Source organism: Penicillium odoratum (genome assembly GCF_028828045.1).
Source record: "Penicillium odoratum strain IBT 22623 chromosome Unknown utg000005l_segment0_segment0, whole genome shotgun sequence".
Classification (NCBI taxonomy): Eukaryota; Fungi; Ascomycota; class Eurotiomycetes; order Eurotiales; family Aspergillaceae; genus Penicillium; species Penicillium odoratum.
In genome coordinates, this window is record NW_026643147.1 from 3,441,736 (window position 1) to 3,460,839 (window position 19,104).

A 19,104-nucleotide genomic window follows, 5' to 3' on the forward strand; every position below is an offset into this window, starting at 1 on the left:
TTGTCTAGTAAACCTGTAGAATGAGCGTTGCTACATAATTCAGGTCATGAAACAGACAAAACTGAAGGTTCGGAGGACCTGAGACAGCCTAATTGGAAATCGAGAACGGCGGTCTCAAACGGAAAAGATCTTTGTGTAGAAGGTATTATAAAACAAGCCGAACAACCCCTCCCCAACCCAAACTCCCCAAATTTTCAACAGCAGATAATACAGGTTCATTCATCCTCATTTATTTGGCAGCTTGGCTCTTGCCCTTCTGGCCAGGGACCTTTCTGCGCTCCCAAACCATCAGGTATCCCTCGCGCGTAAAGAGAGTCTCACTCTCGGCACGCTTGACGAACAAGTCCTGAATCTCAAGCCACTCCGGTCCACGCTGTTCCGCACCACCACCATTTTGATGGCGTGTGTTATCAGCCGACATGGCCTTGTCGTGCAGCTGGACAAGCCAGGAGACCTTTTCGCTGCCGCCACCAGCTCCGGAGGATGATCCAGACGCGGCATTGACACCCTTGTCAGCTGCATCCTCAGTAGCACCGGGGGCTGCGATGGAGGGATCCAGGATGATGTTTGCTACGAGGTCGTACAGGATTGGTTCTCCTGGGGGCCAGGCTTCCGGGTTTGGCTCCACGTAAGGTGACATGTCGAGGGAGCGGGGGCTGGGATGAGTGACAATAGTAGGGTTTCGCTCCGACACAAAGCGGTTTTTGTTGAAGCGTTTGATGTGGAAGAGGAGGTAAGGCGGTAGAGGATGGAGGAGGCGATGTCTGACACGATGGGCCATCTTCTCGGAGGCGGTGATGCCATTGTATTTGTTGAGAAGTGTGGTAAGAGGGACCTGTGGGATGATAGATTCCCGATTTGCGGATTGGAAGAGAGGGGTCGGGGGTAGATCCAGTGTGAGAATGAGGAATGGGGTGACTTGGCTGTTGATTTCGCCAGATTCCGTGAAAACCAGACGTGCATTTTGAGTGTCACTGTGGGCCGTGATAGCCTGTGATTCAATTCGTACCCGGCCCTGGAAGGCTGCATGGACTACACTAGTGGGTGTCTTGGATGGCTTCTTGGAACCGCCCAGGGACAGATGGAGATTATTGAGGAACCATGATAAGAACTCCACAGGGTCGCATTGTTGGCTGAGGGTAAAGCGCTTTGATGAGCGCAGGGCGATTTCTTGCAACAACTCGTGCGGAGAAACATGAGATCGGAATGCTTTGGGGTTCCATAGCTTGCGTACAAGTGTACTGAAGCGAAGGGCAAGTTGCGGAGTGCCCAATTGTGGGAACTCGTGGAGGAGGAAAAAGTTGCGGATTGGGAGGACGTGCGCCAGAAGCTGAACCACCACGTTCATATAGTCGTTGGCTTTGATGTTGTTCATACCCACGAAACCTGTGATACGATCAGTGATCTATATCTCGTCTAATTAAGCAGACTGTCTCACCTGGTCTGTACTTGGCACCATGGAGATCCCAAGCGTCGCGGACCTCTTTATCCATTTTGATTACTTCACTCTTCGAGAAATGCGGATCCACCACGTATTTTATATCATCCAAACTATTGCTTTGGACTTCATATCCTTCTGGCAACACGTAGACCTTCTTGGTGCCCATATTGACAAAGACATGATGCCCGACCTCGAGCGCATGAAAATACGCATGCGATTTGGGACCGCGACCTTGGAAATATTTGCCGCAGACGAGACAAGCGTACACGTTGATATTCGAGAGACTGATGGAGCACAACTTTTCGAAATCAAAGTCCAGTACTCCTCTGTTGACCGTATCGAGGTAGAGGTCGCCGTAGCCCTCCATCGGCTGGTTTTGTCGTTTGGGTGCACTGAGCGCGGAGGCATCGTCGTCAATATCCGAGAGACCTGAATCATCCTGCGCGTCTCCGTCCAGCTCCTGCCCTGCTTTATCGGCGGCTGCTAGGATGTTGGCACCATTGCGATCGTCTTGCTCTGATTGCGCGGGTGCGCCGTTGGGGATGTGATCTTCACTCTCGTCCTCCACGCGCGGCTTTTTCGATGCCGGCGGCCCTGGGAAATTCTCCCCAAGAGGAAGATCTGCTAGTCTCTTAGGCATTGCGACAGGAGTGTTGTGGTGGAGGAGGAGGAGGAGAAGGAATGAAACGCCGAAGTTCTTCAGTTCCGCAAGCTGTTGAAGATGATGCAAACATGTCAAACATGGAATTTGATAGATAGCTCTTCCAGATATCAACCAGGAAGATTAATATGCTTGATAATTGTAAAAAAGCTAATACATCGAATCACAATTATCTGAGTTTTACGTGCTACGAGTGAATGTTGAGATTTGTTTGTATCCCGTAAAGCAATGTGAAACGTCATAGGATATGATACAACAAACGCCCAGGCATGTCAACCATTAAGCAGCCCGAACGATCTTATCGTTATCAAATTCAAGCTCTCTCACGCCATCCTTTGTCACCACCTTTACCAGAACCTATAGATTAAAGCATGAATATAGCACATTAGGTGGGGAAATGGACCGAACTTACTCCCTTGTAATCGATCGGTAGCCGACGCTTGAGCTCATCTGTGCACATCCCAAGGAGTTTGATGCCTTCTTCGAGGGAAATGTTGGGGTTATGATGTTTGTCGAGGAGAGAGAGGCAGTAGTATCTGCGCTTGTTAGCACTTGTTTGTTCAATGGTTCAGATATGGCTGGATATTGCCGGTGACACATACTGGGCATAACCATGGGCGGCATATGGTACGGGTGCCAACGAAGCCAAGTAGTCAATCCAGTACAAGTGAGGCTGCTCAGTGGTGGGGTCCACACCACCCAGCAAGAGGTTGACTGTGTAAGGGCTTCGTGATCGCAAGCTGCGAGCCAACTCTCCTCGAATGAAATTGCCTACAGCAGGGGTGCTGAGCTCGGTGTCATTGCGCATCGTATACAGTTGAACATTTGCTTGGACGTAATCGGCGAATTGAACTGAAGTGACAGGACATCAGTGTCTCGTCTAATCTCATCACCGATCCACTAGATACTGACCAGTGTCTCCTGCCTCTCCAGAGAAAGCCATAAGTGTGTGCTTATTCAGGCTTCTGGTCTTGTCATCCTCTGCTTTGATGATAGTTGGGCCTCGCATTATAGCCTTTGATGCAGCAATAAGGACGAAGTCCTTGCCAGTAATACCCAAGAGAACGTCCCTAGCAAGCGTGATCAGTTAGAGACGAGGGGATAATTTGGGGGGTGGTGATAAGGATAGACTAACGACATGTTTGCGGTATGTCAGAAAATGAACAAATAAATCAAGACGAGTTCCAAAAAGGCGATGAAGTGGAATGTTGGTTGAAGGTGATGAGACCGCGCGGTGAGCTTGTCGCCTTGGAGCTCTCAGCTACGCTGACTCAGCCGCCGCTTGGCCGCCTTTTTTTCCCCGAAAAAAAAAGTTGAATCTAAGCAGCATCGGACAACCATCAAGTCCCGTTTCTCGCCTAGGGTATTTTCACCCGCAAATTTTGAACTACTGAAGGCTGTGGGCTCAATCTTTTAAAGGATTCATCATGTCTTCTTTCTTTACTGTGCCTGCCTCGCAGCGCAAGCGCAAGAGAGACGACCGCCCTGCACCCCCGGCAACTAAGAAACGAGGCGTGGACGCAAAGAAGGATGGAGGGAAAGCCTCACGACCTCGCGAACGAGAGGAATCGATTTCAGGAAGTGATTTGGACGAAGATGCCGAAATTGACTCGGTAATTTCGGGAGAGTCTGAATCGGACTCGGACGATGGCGAAACGGCTGCAGACCGAAGATTGAAACTCGCAGAACGCTACTTGGATAACGTTCGGGAAGAAGTCGATGAAGTTGGATTTGATGCCGCAGAGATCGATCGAGACTTGATCGCAGAGCGATTGAAGGAGGATGTGGTATGTGTAACTTTTCTCTTCACGGGCCGAGTTTGCGACTAATTGTGATAACTTAGGACGAATTTAAAGGACGAGCCTTCCGACAAATTGCCGCTAAACTCTCGTTTTCCACAGCTTCTCATTCATTCTTCCGCGCAGATACCCAGACTACTACTTCAATCGCCGTTCATGCGCCATACGTTTACACTGTCTCGAAGGACAAGACCCTGATTAAGTGGGAACTGGCAACACCCAGTGTTCCCGAGGCATCTGGCGAGGAATCCTCTTCGAAACGACCCCCACGACCGCAACGGAAGAAGCCGAAGCAGGTGAAGTACGCTCGAGGCATGCGCAAGGTTGCTGAAACCGGTGAAGAACAAGGCCACACTGGAAGCATTTTGTCTGTTGCTGTCAGCCCCTCGGGAAGATTCGTTGCAACAGGTGGTGCGGATAAGAAACTTGTTATTTGGGATGCGGAGACTTTGACTCCAACCAGGACTTTCACTCAGCACCGTGATTCTGTCAGCAGTGTCGCCTTTGCTCGCCACATTTCGGCTATGAGCTCCGGAGAACAGCTTTTCACTGGTAGTTACGATCGTACCATCAAAACCTGGTCTATTAGCGGAGCTGGCCACGCCTATGTTGAAACACTCTTTGGTCACCAAGACCATGTGACTGGAGTGGCGGCAATGACGATTGATCAGGCTATTAGCGTTGGTGCAAGAGATAGAACAGCGAGATTATGGAAGGTCGTCGAGGAGGCACAACTTGTCTTCCGTGGTGGTGCTTCGAAGAAGGCACCTTACAAGGAGAGCAACATTGACTGTATTGCTGCTCTTCCGCCGGCGCATTTCGTCACTGGCTCTGACTGTGGATCTATCTGTCTCTGGTCGATGCATAAGAAGAAGCCTCTTTACACAGTTCACTTGGCACACGGTCTGGACCCTATCCCGCCATTGGAACAATTATCTCCCGAGGTCGACAGAGAGACCGCTGCTCATAATACCCGGCACATGCGCCCCATGCCTCGCTGGATTACCGCTCTCGCTACTCTTCCCGGTACTGACATCGTCCTGAGTGGTAGCTGGGATGGTTCTATCCGCGCATGGCGCATCCCAGAAGATAAGAAGACTATCATCCCATTGGGCCCGGTGGGTCTTGGTACTTCTGGCCTGTCAGCTCCCGATACACCTTCCCAGCAGCTCAACCAATCTCTCGCCAGTGGTACCCCTGGTGTCGATGTCATGGATATTGAAGGAAACTCCCAGCAGAACGCGGTTTCCGAAGAGCCGTTAATCAAGGGTGTGATTAATGATATCGCCGTTTTCGAGCGTCGCCCCGAGTCAGAACAGCCCCAATCCAAGGGTTCCAGATCACAAACCGGCCCTGAACCCCGGGGCTTGTGCATTGTCGCAGCGGTTGGCAAGGAGCACCGACTAGCGCGGTTCAAGCACTTTGCCAACAACTACGAAAAGGCTACTCCATCGGATGGTCGCAACGGTGCAGTGGTCTTCGAGGTCCCGTTCGCATCTCTCGTTGATGCAGAGGCCGATGTATAAAAGTTTACGGATTTTAACTTGACCTTGCATCTTTTTCTGCGCGAGGTGTAGGGCAAGTTGTGGCGTGTCATTCGGGGTGTGGTGTCTTGGAGTCAATTTCTATATGTACTTTACCATTTAGATCTCTTGCATACATAAGTACCGGATCTCGACCGGCTGAGTATCTTTTCTATTGCAGTTCCCTGTTGCTTGTAGTCTCGATTACGGTAATTTTCTTATACATCATCCACAATCTCCGCCTGTTGATCCGCCGGCTTCAAGAATTCATCATCGTCATCCACAATAGGAGTACCGCGAAGAAGTGCCTTTATACGCTTGATTCGCTTCTTCTCTTCGTGCGCAGTCGTGTCTCCGAAGATGAGATCCATGTCTTCAAGGGTCTGAGAAAGGGTCAGTAACTAGTCTGGGGAACAGTGGCAGTGTATAAAAATACCTTTCCACGTGTTTCGGGAATACAGAAAGATGTAAATCCTAGTGCCAGGAGGCAGAAAACCGCAAAGAAGATGTAGGTACCATATGTAACGGAATCAAGCATGTCCGGGGTGACAAGCCCAATGATACTATTCATACTCGTTAGAACAATCCAGGATAATGTAAGAGGGATGAAACGCACAAGTTACACATCCAAGTGGCAGATGTCGTAATGGACATGGCTTTAGCTCGAATGGGGAGATTAAAGAACTCCGAAGGTAGTACCCAACCAATTGGAGCTAGAGTACGGGTCAGCTTGTACCAATTATCAAATGTGTTAGCTTAAGGGAGCTAAACTCACCAAAAGAGTAGGGAAAATTGATCAATATCGTAGATATAGATGAATGCAATACCAACCCATCCAGCAGATTTGTGATCCGGCAAGCTAGACCCGTAACCGCCTAGGGTACCACCCACAATAGCCAGCGAGATACATGTACCTGTGGCGCCAGCCATGAGCAAAACACGGCGCCCAACTTTATCAATAAAGAATAGAGCCGGCAGAGTGCTTAGACAATTCACAATCCCGCATGCACCTGTTGCGAGGAGGGAAGTCGTGTTACCGCTGAGGCCAAGCTGAGCAAAGATTGTAGGTGCATAGTAGATCATAGCTGAAGAGGTCAGTGACGATCTAATACGGAAGGGAGTCTACCAACCATTGCAACCCATAAACTGCTGGAAGAACATGACGATGCATCCGATAGCCAGTCTGCGGAATCTGGGCCATTTAGTCAACAATGACATGTACTCTAATGGCTACATTAGTACATCAACCTAATAATCTAAATAGCAGCCCATACCTGAGCAGCGTGAAGCTTGAAACCTGACATATTGGGGAAGTGCTCTTTTGCAAAGGAATTTTTCCGGTATTGCCGAATAAACCGAATAAGCCTGGTTGGCTTAGGTTTGGGGGCTCGGGGAGGAATCGGGTAGGGGAGAACTGCATGTACCTTCGACTGTTGCATTTTGAGGCTGATCAAAATACTGTGAATAGCCAAAATCAATCATTTTACGAGGTCGCCATCAAGAAGAATGTTATTGGGTTTCAAGTCCAAGTGGGCAACCCCTTGCTGGTGCATGTACGCCACTCCCTCCATACAATTTCCTTCGCTTATAGTCAAAGCGGCTCCGTTTCCCAATGTTCGATCAAATAATGTGATCGGTATGAATGGCATCGCCGTGTGCCAAGATCCCTTATCAGTGAAAATATCCAGTATTGGCAAAACATTGGGGTGACTCAGAATAGAGGCAATGTTCCATTCGTGGCGCACGCTAGCCAAGTATTCGTCCTCAGATACCCCATTTGCCCTTTTCAGAAAGGTCTCCACGGCATATGAACTGCTATTCGGAAGTTGGCAGTGAAACACCGTGGCAGTGGCCCCCGTTGCTTGGATGCCTTGGATTGAACCGTATCTGCGTAGCCCAGGGGGTTCCGAGAGAAAGTGTCGCAGATACCCAAAACAAATGGCAATAATGATCAGAATAACGCTTGGAGTCTTTCTGTCCGTCAAAAGATGAGATTCAGCATCCTACAGATATGTGGGGATCTGCAAAACGCTCTATGCTGGCCTGGATGGAGTGGACTGGTGAGGACTACAAGTAATTCACACTGGCACCAGATGAGAGAAAATTTGAACTATATTGTCTATGTTGACAGAGTTAGATCTCGCAAGTATGTTTCTGCTGTAGGCTCCTTTCTCAGAAATTTCTTCACGGCATCCATTTCATTTCCTGTTCCACCAAGCTCTAGAATTAGCTCTCGGTATTTCAGTCCGGTCTCTCGACTCATCGGATTCCTCGCGAACGCTGAATGCCACATATCAGCTGCGAGCATACGCGTACTAAGATAGATATTAATATAACTCGGATGGAAGAATAGATAAGGAGAAGCAACTGCCGAACTTACTATACGTAGGAGTAGTAGTTTGCCTCTTGTCCCCACATGAAATGGGGTATAGTTGCAAATCCATTTCCCCATTTCAAATTGTCTTCAGGCCCACTCAAAAGCGTTGTTTGCTGCAGTAAAGAGTTGAATATTTCATCCAGGTTCATTGAAAGAATCTCTCCATGGGATTCTGGGTGGTGTATTTGCATATCAAACTTGCTGAATGCAATTTGTCTTAGTGTAGAGATGGCTTGATTAACTTCTTTCGCTGCAGAAAGACTCCGAACAAGATGACCCGGAAGGGAAGAAACCTCCTTTGGTGATGTCAATTCGTTGCTACTCAAAGATAAGTCACTATAGTGGCAGCTCAGCATTTGAAGGCATTCAGGGACCCAGCACCAGTATTCAAGGAGCTGACTTGGTGCCTCTCTGAAGTCTGAAACCGTTCGATGACCGTGGAATGTTGCATATTTGGACCTTCCCAGAAGATCATGTATCCCTTAAAACAAAATTTAGCATACATTATATAAACAGACTCAATCAAACATTACCGTGACCAAGCTCATGAAACAAAGTGATGACCTCCCGATGCTTCAGAAGCACCGGCTTTCCCGGGGACGGCTGGGATAAATTGCATACTAGAGCAGTACATACAACAGGTGGCTTCTCTCCTTGTGCAGGCTTATAGGACTATATTCTACATTAGCTTGAAAAGCTTTCAGGGGTGGAATACTAACTGGATAGATATTGAAATTGGCTGCATGACTGTATTTTCCTGCTCGGGGGAAGATGTCCACGTAGAGAAATCCTAGAAGCCGCAATGTCTCTGCACATTGAGCACGGAAGACTTGAACTTCCGGATGCCAAACTCTCTTCTGGGGTATATCTTTAATCTCTTTGATTAATAAACCAAATATACCTTCGAAAACGGTGAGCATTTTCCCGACCGTAAACAAAGCCGGGAAGTATTCCGATATCAACTCATGGTCGACATTGTATTGCTCTCGTAGGAGAAGATCATGGTAGTAATCAAAGTCCCACAGATAGAAAGAATCATCATAGCCCTCCCTCAAGTGTTTCATTCTTTCCAGCTCTCTCTGTGCGATCGGACGCAAGTGATCTGCAAGTTCGTCGAGTATCCGGTGAATCAATTCAGGAGAACTGAGCATCTTGTTGCCTCCTTTTTGTGCTGCAAATGAACTGAAGCCAAGTAACCTGGCTGCTTCATCTCGAAGGATGACGGTTTCTTTTAGTAGATTGGCGTTCTCGGGGAACGTATTTTGGCCTCGAAGAAAGATCTCCTTGCGAGTATCACTGTTCTGACAACGCGAGAGCACCATGTTGATTTGTGATTTCTTCAACGGAATCCCATCCGATAAATTGTCCAGTTCTTTCGCCGCCAGACCGACAAGCTCATCCCTAGTCTTCGAGGCATGACCGGGATCTGAGCCAAGATTCTCCATGAATGCGACTTGTAGCTCCACCAATTTATTTGAAATCTCATTGAATCGCTCATTGGCACTGCCTTCTAGGCCAATCCCGTTATCCCAAAACAAGGAGTGGAGGTTTTTGAGATACTTCCGGTCTTCAGCATCGATGCTATCTTGTGGACATGTATTTTGTACCGCGTGGACTAGCGCAAATAATGATCGGTCTCGAAATAGGCCAAGGTAGGCTTTATCAACTATGCTGACAGCATTCGAAGACGCCTTGCGTATCTCCGGATTGGGAGATACGGCTTGGAAAAGAGCCATGTATTGCACTTTTCCCTTGATTTCATTTTCGATATTTGCGAATGGGATGATCGTATTATCGAACGATGCTATTTCCGGTGATACAGATCGCACAAGGTCGTTGGTGGCTTTGTTGACGCGATCGATCAAGTCCGAGGCTGATTTAGTCAATTCGGAAGGACTGGTGTTGAAGAAGGGCGGTTCTTCTAGTGATGACATTTTTCGAATGACCGGGTATTATCACCGACTGGAGGCGATGAACTTTGGCTTGGAAGTATCCGTTTCAGGAGACACAGGTTCAATTTGGTGATTTCTGAAAGTATTTTCAAGGGGGTGTGTATCGTGAAGTTTTTGGAGTTACGTACTGTTTTAAGAATCAATACCAATACGAGACGGGAATTACCATTTCGAAAGCACCCGAGCGGAGTGCAGTCATCCATGTCAGTTGGTTCTCCTGCATTTCCGAGGATCTAATTCCACGAATCTTATCTCAAGGCTCTAAGATAGGAAATGTGGAAGGATTATGGAGACCCCACTCGGCAAGACCTCGGGAGGATCATATGAGAATTATGGGAACGGATCCCTTATCTGATAAATGGGGGTCGAAGGATTTGAAAACATTGCTATGATTCGGCGAACTGCATGCAGTGCAATATCGAGTTCATTAAGCGAGGCTAAAAAAGAGACTTTCTCGAGAGTAAGCATCCATGTGGGGGATTTTGAGGCATTTGTGATCAAGCTTGAATCTGTTCCAGTTACTAAGTTTATATCGCGGAACCTTGGTAGCCACGTACCGGCTTGCCCTGGGGATAATCACTAAGCCGATTACAATTCCGCAATTTGGAGCCTTTCCTTCTCGTAGGAAATAACAACTCTGTTCACCTTCCGGCGCGATATTATTGTCGGTCTTAACAAATGGTAACTTAGTCAAGACTCGTCTCCCGTGCAGCTGCTAACGAGAGAGGAAACATAGAACAAAATCATCCATTAATGGTTGTGATTTACTCGGCCTTTCTCTGCCGTTTCAGTCATCCGCTACTTGAGTAATGTAGATTAGTGGCTGCCGCTATATTTGGCTGAATAAGTATCTTATGGGCCATGTGTCTTATTTAAAGACAAAATAGATATGCTCTGGCTATATATAGTACTTAGGGCGGATAGAAGCTCTTACTACTGCGTCCACTAATAGCCGATACGGCTAAATGATACTTTTTAATAAAGACTACCCGCCTGGTGTTATTTAGATTGCTCTCTTACTGTCTCTTTATCTGCGCCCTTGCTGACTTTTGGGACTACGCACTCTTCTAGACGTTCGGGGTTATTGCGAATATACTTCCCCCGCACGTCTGTTTCAAATGTCTAGACCACAGGTTAGTTATCGATCTACTGACTTATCTAAGCATTGGCGCATACTAAGTGTTACCTGGATTAGCTGCTGTTTATGTATATCATTCTATATATCGGTATTGATATGCGGTGGCATGCGGTGGTATGCGGTGGTATGCAGTGATCTAGATAGGCTTTATGGTTAGGGGGGAGGGGGTTCATTCTTTGTTTTTAGCCCTTGGCTGACGTCGTCGGTTTTATCAACATTCTTTTCCTAGCGCAACGGAATGCGCTGATAAGTAGATTAGTAGCCGTCTGTAGATCTCAACTAGCCTTCCCTTAATAATAGATGCGATCATATATTGTTCCTGAAGGTATAGGGCAAGGGCTATCCTAAAATATCTCTGGCTTCTAGTGAATAGCTTCCGCTCGGCATGAAACATAATCTATATTAACTTCGGATTGTTAAGATAATGATAACCGCTATCGTCTCTCTGATCTAAAAGCTAAATAGCCTCGAGCTAGAAGCGTATCCTAAATATAAATGTGTGAAGGCTGAATATAATCGACGATACGGCAATCAGAAGATCGAGTCTGCCAAATCTGTGTTATTGGATAGCTGCCCTAGCGAATAAAAGAGAATAAACTTATAGTTGAGACTTGCCGAGGAACTTCTTTTAATGCCTACCTTATTAATTCCGATAAGATGAGAGGGCTGTCGCGTAAGAAGAACTGAAAGTGTATGAATTGCAGTGAGAGGAGCGCACGGAATAATTAACAGTAATATACTTAAAAGATAAATTATCTAAAGATAAGCGCCCTATTCAGAAATATGAATTATCTTCGTATATAAATAAGGTTAAATTGACTAGCTGCTCGCTGTAGTCCTTATTCTCGAGGCCGAGGTCCAAATCCAGAATTTTTTTTTTTTTCAAGGAATCATCATTTTTTTATGAATAATAATTTTTTAATAAATGATTATATAACTAATGAATTTAGAATAGAATTTATAGATGTTCTTTATATGCTTTCTATTTTTCTATTTTATTAGATATACTTACTATAATATCTTAATAAAGATTCTAATTCTAAATGGTATATATTAAAATAACGAATTTTATGTCCCTATGTCCTGGATTTATAAGCTTTACCTAATTATCTCTTAAAATAAAACTTACGATATTGAAATTTTATTCTTCGGGACTAAATATTACTTGAATACTTCTTTCTTTAATTGACTTAGAGAAAGCTCGCTCTATTAGTCCCTTATAAATGTCTTCTATATCTGCTATGAACTTAAGATAAACTCGGGAAATAGATTGACGTCACCTAGTATCCTGTGGCGAATTGCCTCTTCCTATAAACTTTTACTTGGGTATGGTACCTATCTCCTTAGTTATTTCTTAGCAAAACCTGCTTCAAAGTCAATAGAGCTCATAGGGCCTCGGAATATACTCTTACTATTTTAAGAGGTACTAGGCGTGTTCCTCTCTAAATTCTGTCCTTTCTAATTAGTCATTAGATTTATCGTCGTTTAGATAATTGTTATATGCTGAACCTAGCCCAAAAAATTACCTTAGGGCTATAAGACCCGCGCGAAATGATATAAAAAAATTTCACGAGCGTTAATATAGAGGCTATTTAAAGGCCATCCTAGTCGAGAGTGTGAGTCTTTTTTTTATTCAGTTTTTGCACCTTTATAGCTATTAGTACTGGGATAGAAAGATATACTGAATTTATCCTAATCAGATTCTGAAGATTTTATTATTTATCCTAATTATATAGTCTTTCTGATAACGCACTTCGCTATTAATAACAAGAGAGTTAACTCTAAGTATTAGGAACCGGCGATATAGGCGGAGCGGCGGAAATGGTGCCGTAGTTATAGAAGAAATATAGAGCAGAAAAAGAATATAGAGCTTAATAAAAGTAGAATAGCGGAAGGATTCACTCCCTTTAAAGTACTCTAAGTAGAAAGGGCTCTTCTTCGATACGTACTTAGCTTAGCCGGAATCTCGGCTAGTGCCTGGTGTAGCCCGACTCGTATGACTGAAGGTAAAGTAGAAGATAAGCTGAATGGAATAGGAACCTATTACCATAAGATAACCGGCTAGGTAATCCCTAAGTGGGACCTTTATTGTCTAGAATATTATCGTAAAGGGATGATGCCCGTATTAATAATAAGTAGGTGCGCTGTCCGAAAGGCTACTCAAGCCCGCCTACGATTGCGGTATTTTCGCTATTAGTTGATATTATTGAACTGTGCTTTTATCTATCTACTGATAGGGTAAAGAAGAACTGGAGACCGATAATATCGACGAATAGGCTATACGATTCGCGGGTCGAATTGTGACGTTAGGGCTGCGCAATATAAACTTAGAGGCGGCGAATTATCTGTCCACACGGCATTAGGGGTCAGCTAGCACTCTACATTCGTTTAAAAAGGCTACTAGTACCAGAGCCGGGCGAGGTACACGTGCAGGAGTAATTCTAGACAGCTTCGTAGTAAGCTAAGCTTCAATGGCTTGGGTAAAGCGTGGTAAACTTGCTTGCACATCACAATATGCTGCTGCGGAGGGAAGTCTTATCTCAGAGGTCTTACTCCTGCGTAGCTGCTAGCGTAGAATAGGGCCGAGAAGTAGACGTAAATGGGGGGTGGGGCCGAGGCGACGAGAAAGGGGGTGGCGATAAGTGCAAGATAGAGGAGGTGAAAGGAAATGTCAGAAAGCAAAGCAGGTCTAAGGGCAGGGCGAGCTTCTTATGCCGGCGCAACTGAAGACGGAGCTTACAGAACGAGGTATTGGGGCGCTAAACTACAAAAGGCAAAACTAACTGCATACAGTAATTCACAGGTCCTGGTTTTACACCATAAACAAATCGATAACAAAGATTTTTTGCACTTTTACTTGAAAAAATCCGAAATAATGGTAACATCTCAATTTTACTAGGTAGTTCGAGATCACAAGTACACTAGACAATCAAGTCAGATGTTTCTTCCACCATTCCTCCTTTCGTGTTAAAGACTCATAAATGGCCTTCTGTCCAACCCATCCATGTCCCTCACCCTCAAACTCAACAACCTCTGCAACTCTCCCATGAGCCCGCATAGCATCCGCCATCATCCTTGCCTGCGCTACCGGAACAACCATATCAATAGTCCCCTGCAAAAGCAGCAAAGAGCCCCGTATCTGATTTGCAAAATTGCACGGACTGCGCTTGGTAAGCTCAAGCTCCCTTTCCTGTGGCGCAGTCTTGCTCAACAGCAACCGATCCACATCTTGACTTTCGAACTTATACGAGTCTGCCTGAAGAGCTCGCACGTCGCTAATACCATAGGAGCTAACTCCTGCAGCCCATACATCGGGATACATATGCAGTGCTCGCAGCGTTAGATAGCCGCCGGCACTTCCTCCGTAGATTCCAACACGGGTTTTATCGGCTAAGCCCTCGTCAACGAGGTATTCCACTGCGCTGACGGCATCGGCTACGTCGACGAGGCCCCAGTATCCTGAGAGTCGTTCTCGGTATTCTCGTCCGAATCCGGTGGATCCTGTGTAGTTCACGGCGCATACTGCAAATCCGCGTGTGGTCCATAATTGTATCTCCAGGTCTAGGGCCGGAGTTGTGGATCCATTGGGTCCTCCGTGAACGTAGACCAGTAGAGGGGGAAGACCGTTGGACTGAAAGTTGGGGTTGCGAGGTGGGAAATAGAACATGTGAACATGGCCGTCAGTCAATGGGCCGTGTTTCTGAGGGGCTGTAAGCTCCTTTGCGACAGAGACATATTCAAACGGAAGTTCAAATGTTGCCGTTGATGTGAGAACGGTTCTTTCGGCTTTGAATGTTGGTGTGATTGATATCAATGCAAGTTCCTCAGGGAAGGTGGTTGAAGTGCCCACTACCACGAAGGAAGTTGCTGAGACTCGACGAATTTCGAAAATGTTCACATATGGCAGATCAAGGCCACGAACAGAGGAGGTGGCTATATCGATTAGAACGAGCTTGGCGGTAGCGTGGGTAATGACTGTTGCCACTATAGTTTGCGCATCGAGAAAGATGTACGTGGAACTGCCCATACGTCAGATAACTGCCAGCAAAAGGTCAAAGCAGTACTCGCACATACCATCCAAGCTCCCATTCCTCATATGCGAAATCAGCTTTCTCGAATGTCTTCAATGACAAAGTACTTTGTTCTTCGCTTTTCACGTCAAAGGAGTTGAGCTGCCAGAAGCCAGTGCGATCACTCGCAAAATACAACAGTCCATCTGGACTCCACTTTGGCTGAGCAATACTCTCTTCTTGAGCTTTACCAGCAATGCGGGTAACATTCTTCAAAGACCCATCATCCCACCGAGCATAATAAAGCACCGTCCCAGTCCATGGCATATCAGGATGCGACCACTGAATCCACGAAACATACTTCCCCGAAGGATCGAATTTAGGATGAGAATAGAAATCATCTCCCTGAGCAATCGTCGTCTCCGTGCCCAGTTCAATATTGATAGCTACCAACATGTTATGAACATGCGTCGCCTGCGTCTCGGGTGTAGCCTCTCTATGGTCTTCCTTGATCGCAAGGATCCACTCCGGCTTGGAGGGGTGGCTGCAGAAGTCAGCATACCGAATTCCCTCAATAGCCCGGTGAACAATTTTGGTTTCGCCCGCTGAATCCAACAGGTAGATGTTGCGGGATTCTTCGTCTGCGAATAGAACCTGTCCATCATGGCGCATGGCGATGGAGCCACCGCCAAGTTCTTGGACTGTTGCGTGGGCGCTCAAGGTTTTGGGTAGCACGTCTTGGCTTTTGCCGTTGAGATGCTGGACGATTGCATAGCGACCATCCTCTGTTGGGTGACATTCGATAGAGTAGATGGCTCCATTTGATTCCTGTGGTGCGTTAGTGAACCTTGTCGTAGATCAGCCGCAGGTTATCGCCTACATTCACTGCTAGCTCGTGCAATGTTATGCTATTTGTAGCTAGACGCTCCGCAGTGAGCGGGCTACTCCAGTGCCCATATGATATGGTCTGAGTCGATGCCATTATTGAATGGAAAATGAAAGAAAGTGAAAAGTATTGAAACAGAAGTAATGAAAGTTGTGGGCGTGGGGTATATGGCAGATGACTCATGTACTACAACAATGTTGCCAAGACCTCGAGGTTTTCCATAGATAAGCTGTAGCTTACGCTTCCAGCTAATATTTACTTCAACTAGCTCCAATAGGACTTTGGAAGACTATGAAATACTGAAAGATCGCCCCAATAAGACACCGTTCTAACCTTCCTTCCTTACTCAATCCGCTAGTCTGCCAAAGATATTATAAATGGAGCGATATGAAGAAGTGAGGTATTGACAGTATGTTGGGGTATGAGTTGGTGAAGGGATAAAGCACGGCGATGAACTATAAGAACCGTTTCGCCAATCGAGGTTGAAGCCTGCAGATAACAAGCAAAGCGCCAAGCCATTTTTCTATCCCATCCGAAGCGCCGCGCTATTAAGACCATTCCGAATATGCAGAAAATGAAACAAGAAATGAGACACTGGGAGCTCAGTACGGGGAAAACCGTGCTTGCCGTCTATGGGCTGTTCTTCGTACGGGACCAACGGGTTCCTCCTCATCCGAATCATCAATAGCGATGGCATTTTGAGCAGATGAGCCTCTAGTCCTTGAAACTCTAGGTCTTGGAGGTGAGCTGGAATTTTCTTCGCTTTCTTCGCTTTCTTCGTCGTTCCCATAATCTGGGTAACGGATAGGGGGTATGGCTACGCCAAACCCATAGGCCTCCCTCAGCCTTCGCCGACTTTCTTCATCGCTTTCTTCGTCCTCGTCATCGGATGATTGACTCTCCTGCTCGGGTCGGTCCCGTGTTGAGACTTCGGATCCTCCTTCAGAGGATTCATTCTCATCGACCCATTGTCCTCTAAGTTCCGCAAGTCCATCCTCATCTTCGCTGTTCCAGTCGTAATCCTCTAGTTCGGCGGCGGAAGCAGGGCGATGCACTTGAGGGTACTGTACGATAGATGAATTGGGGTTGCGAGGACGAGCCCTACCAATCACTGTAGTATGATCGGAATCAGATGCCTCTGTTTCGAGTTGCGTATGTTCTTCATGTTCTTCATCGTCAATGAATGACTCTTCGTAATAGTCATCCTCCTCCTCTTCCATTTCCTCTTCAGAAGCGTAATCGGTCGGCGGACGCGGTGGGTCCCAAGGAGACGATTGGTTGCCGCCGGGGAGGGGTGGTCTAAACGCGGTGAAATAGAACGGATGAGGGTGCAAGTCGCGGAATAACGCACCCAAGGTAGGCTGGTCGTATGCGTGGAATGGATAATTGGGCGGTCGAGATCTCGTCACCTGTGGCTCGTCTATATCATCCTCATCCTCATCGTCGTCGTCCTCATCATCTCCATCTAAGATAGAATCGTAATCGGTATCGGACAATTCCGAGTCACTGTTGTCTGAGCCCTCAGAATCCGGCCGATAGGTGTACCCACACCCCGCGCAGTGCTGGCCGTCTTCAAGTTCCCAAGAACAATTTGGACAGCGCATGATACCATCTTCTATGTCGATGACAGGTTTCAGTTGGGCGGGTTTTGTCGCGAAAAGTCCTCCGAAAAGACCTCCTTTTTGCGGGTCTGTGTTTGCCTTGTCTTTGTCCAGCTTCTCTATTTCCTCGTCGTGGTTCTTTTTGTGTTCCGATGTAGTCTCTTCTGTATCCAAGAGCTCCGCATGACTGGTGAACATTTTCACGACAGCTCGAACCTAAAACAAAACATGTCAGATAATAATTTTCAAGAGGCTAGGGCGGATAGACTGACCAAGTAGGCCGGCGCAGGCTGCGTTTTGACGGGCGCTCGACAATCGGGACATGTCCTTTTCGATCTTCCACCTGCAAACCATGATGATAGACACTATTCGATGTTAATAACATATGCATGGCGGAGGAGGAAGTAACTGACGGAATAACAGAAGGTGTGCCCACAGGCGATAGTGAAAGGCTCGTATAGCGGGCGTATACAAATTCCACATTGTAGTAAGGTACGGATATCATCCACATGGCCTTGGAGGGTATTGACAAGCTATAGACGCGTCAGACTTGATATTTTCAACACTCGCAGAAAGGTCGGATCTTACCCCCGAGGACTCGGCCTCTAGACTGGTTGCAGTCGCCATGTTGGCCAGCTGATGTCCTGGATATTTCTATTTCCTATCACTGCAAGTGCAGCTCCAACATTGACGAGTTATGTTTTGAGTTATTATCGAGCGGGGGCGTGAAGTTGTCACTATGCGGTGGGGGTCAGAGAAAGAGTTCAAGTGAAAGGCCCACAATCAGACAAAAAGCTGAAATCTGGGCCACAGCGCAGGTTCAGGAGGATTTCGCGAATAAATAAGTTGTATCAGAGGGCCACGATATTCCAAGGCCGGGAAAACTGTGGCGATGAGAAATGCAGGAACTCAGGACAATCGTGTTATTTGGTGGCCTCAGGCATATAGTCAAATAAGCAGTTTTCTATTCACGTGATTCTGAACCCAACTATCCCGTTGCTTTTAGAAGCTTTAAGTTTTGAACAATATATTCACTTTCCTGTCACTATACCCTCTCTGGGTCTTTAACTTTCTCCTTGGAATAAGACGTAAGTTCTTTCCTTTTCAGGGGGCCATTAGGCAATTCCTGATCTCAATCCCCTTACCAAAACACCACTATTATCCCCGGCCAGACTCCTTGCGCCGTTGGGTGGTAGGACCAATAAAAGGAGACTTCAGACCACCTAAGCGCACACTAACTGCAGTGATAGTGTGATATACCCACTCCTATAATGCCTGCAGATTAGCGCCTCGGGTCTTGCAATCAGTTGGCCTGGCGTGGCAATAAAACGGAGTAATTTTGGCGGGCCGGCCCCTCGGGAACTCCACTCATTTTCTGCCTTATAAGGTGTGGTAAGCTGAAATATAAGCATTCAGTCCATACTGTCAATGTTAAATGTCATTTTGGCTATTACGTAGTCAAAATTGCAACACTTATCATTCTAATCATGATCAAAACGGTCGAAGATACGGAACGAGTCATTTGGACCTTTATCGTATCAACTACGGAGTTGCAGGTTGATCTAGATGACATCGATGGTCAATTTAATGAATATATAGTTTCATATGATGTTAGCTACAAGGGAGGCCAAATCGGAGCAAGTAGTAAATAGATAAGTTTCACTTAAATGCCAACAATTCAAACAAAATGGCAAGGTCAACAACTCTTGCCCTGTC

The 19,104-nt window shown here is 46.5% G+C and overlaps 6 protein-coding genes across 6 annotated transcripts; 1 reads left to right on the forward strand and 5 right to left on the reverse strand.

Moving 5' to 3' along the window:
- Positions 1–229: 229 nt before the first annotated feature.
- N7520_006826 (cysteine proteinase) lies at positions 230–3,111 on the reverse strand (the record flags this gene model as incomplete). The annotated part of the gene is made up of 5 exons (XM_057140760.1): positions 230–1,386; positions 1,439–2,153; positions 2,515–2,638; positions 2,705–2,954; positions 3,015–3,111. 5 exons carry the CDS (start codon positions 3,109–3,111, stop codon positions 230–232), a joined length of 2,343 nt encoding a protein of 780 aa, XP_056994766.1.
- Positions 3,112–3,529: 418 nt separating this feature from the next.
- Positions 3,530–5,427, forward strand: N7520_006827 (ribosomal RNA-processing protein RRP9; the record flags this gene model as incomplete). The annotated part of the gene is made up of 2 exons (XM_057140761.1): positions 3,530–3,889; positions 3,946–5,427. The coding sequence occupies 2 exons, from the start codon at positions 3,530–3,532 to the stop codon at positions 5,425–5,427; spliced, it is 1,842 nt and encodes a 613-aa protein (XP_056994767.1).
- A 215-nt stretch (positions 5,428–5,642) lies between these two features.
- N7520_006828 (uncharacterized protein) lies at positions 5,643–6,507 on the reverse strand (the record flags this gene model as incomplete). The annotated part of the gene is made up of 3 exons (XM_057140762.1): positions 5,643–5,807; positions 5,861–5,987; positions 6,200–6,507. The coding sequence occupies 3 exons, from the start codon at positions 6,505–6,507 to the stop codon at positions 5,643–5,645; spliced, it is 600 nt and encodes a 199-aa protein (XP_056994768.1).
- A 395-nt stretch (positions 6,508–6,902) lies between these two features.
- On the reverse strand, positions 6,903–9,735 carry N7520_006829 (uncharacterized protein; the record flags this gene model as incomplete). The annotated part of the gene is made up of 5 exons (XM_057140763.1): positions 6,903–7,398; positions 7,554–7,739; positions 7,805–8,282; positions 8,335–8,473; positions 8,521–9,735. 5 exons carry the CDS (start codon positions 9,733–9,735, stop codon positions 6,903–6,905), a joined length of 2,514 nt encoding a protein of 837 aa, XP_056994769.1.
- A 4,085-nt stretch (positions 9,736–13,820) lies between these two features.
- N7520_006830 (S9 family peptidase) lies at positions 13,821–15,883 on the reverse strand (the record flags this gene model as incomplete). The annotated part of the gene is made up of 3 exons (XM_057140764.1): positions 13,821–14,910; positions 14,966–15,729; positions 15,782–15,883. 3 exons carry the CDS (start codon positions 15,881–15,883, stop codon positions 13,821–13,823), a joined length of 1,956 nt encoding a protein of 651 aa, XP_056994770.1.
- Positions 15,884–16,389: 506 nt separating this feature from the next.
- N7520_006831 (uncharacterized protein) lies at positions 16,390–18,015 on the reverse strand (the record flags this gene model as incomplete). The annotated part of the gene is made up of 4 exons (XM_057140765.1): positions 16,390–17,604; positions 17,661–17,753; positions 17,802–17,921; positions 17,977–18,015. The coding sequence occupies 4 exons, from the start codon at positions 18,013–18,015 to the stop codon at positions 16,390–16,392; spliced, it is 1,467 nt and encodes a 488-aa protein (XP_056994771.1).
- Positions 18,016–19,104: the final 1,089 nt, after the last annotated feature.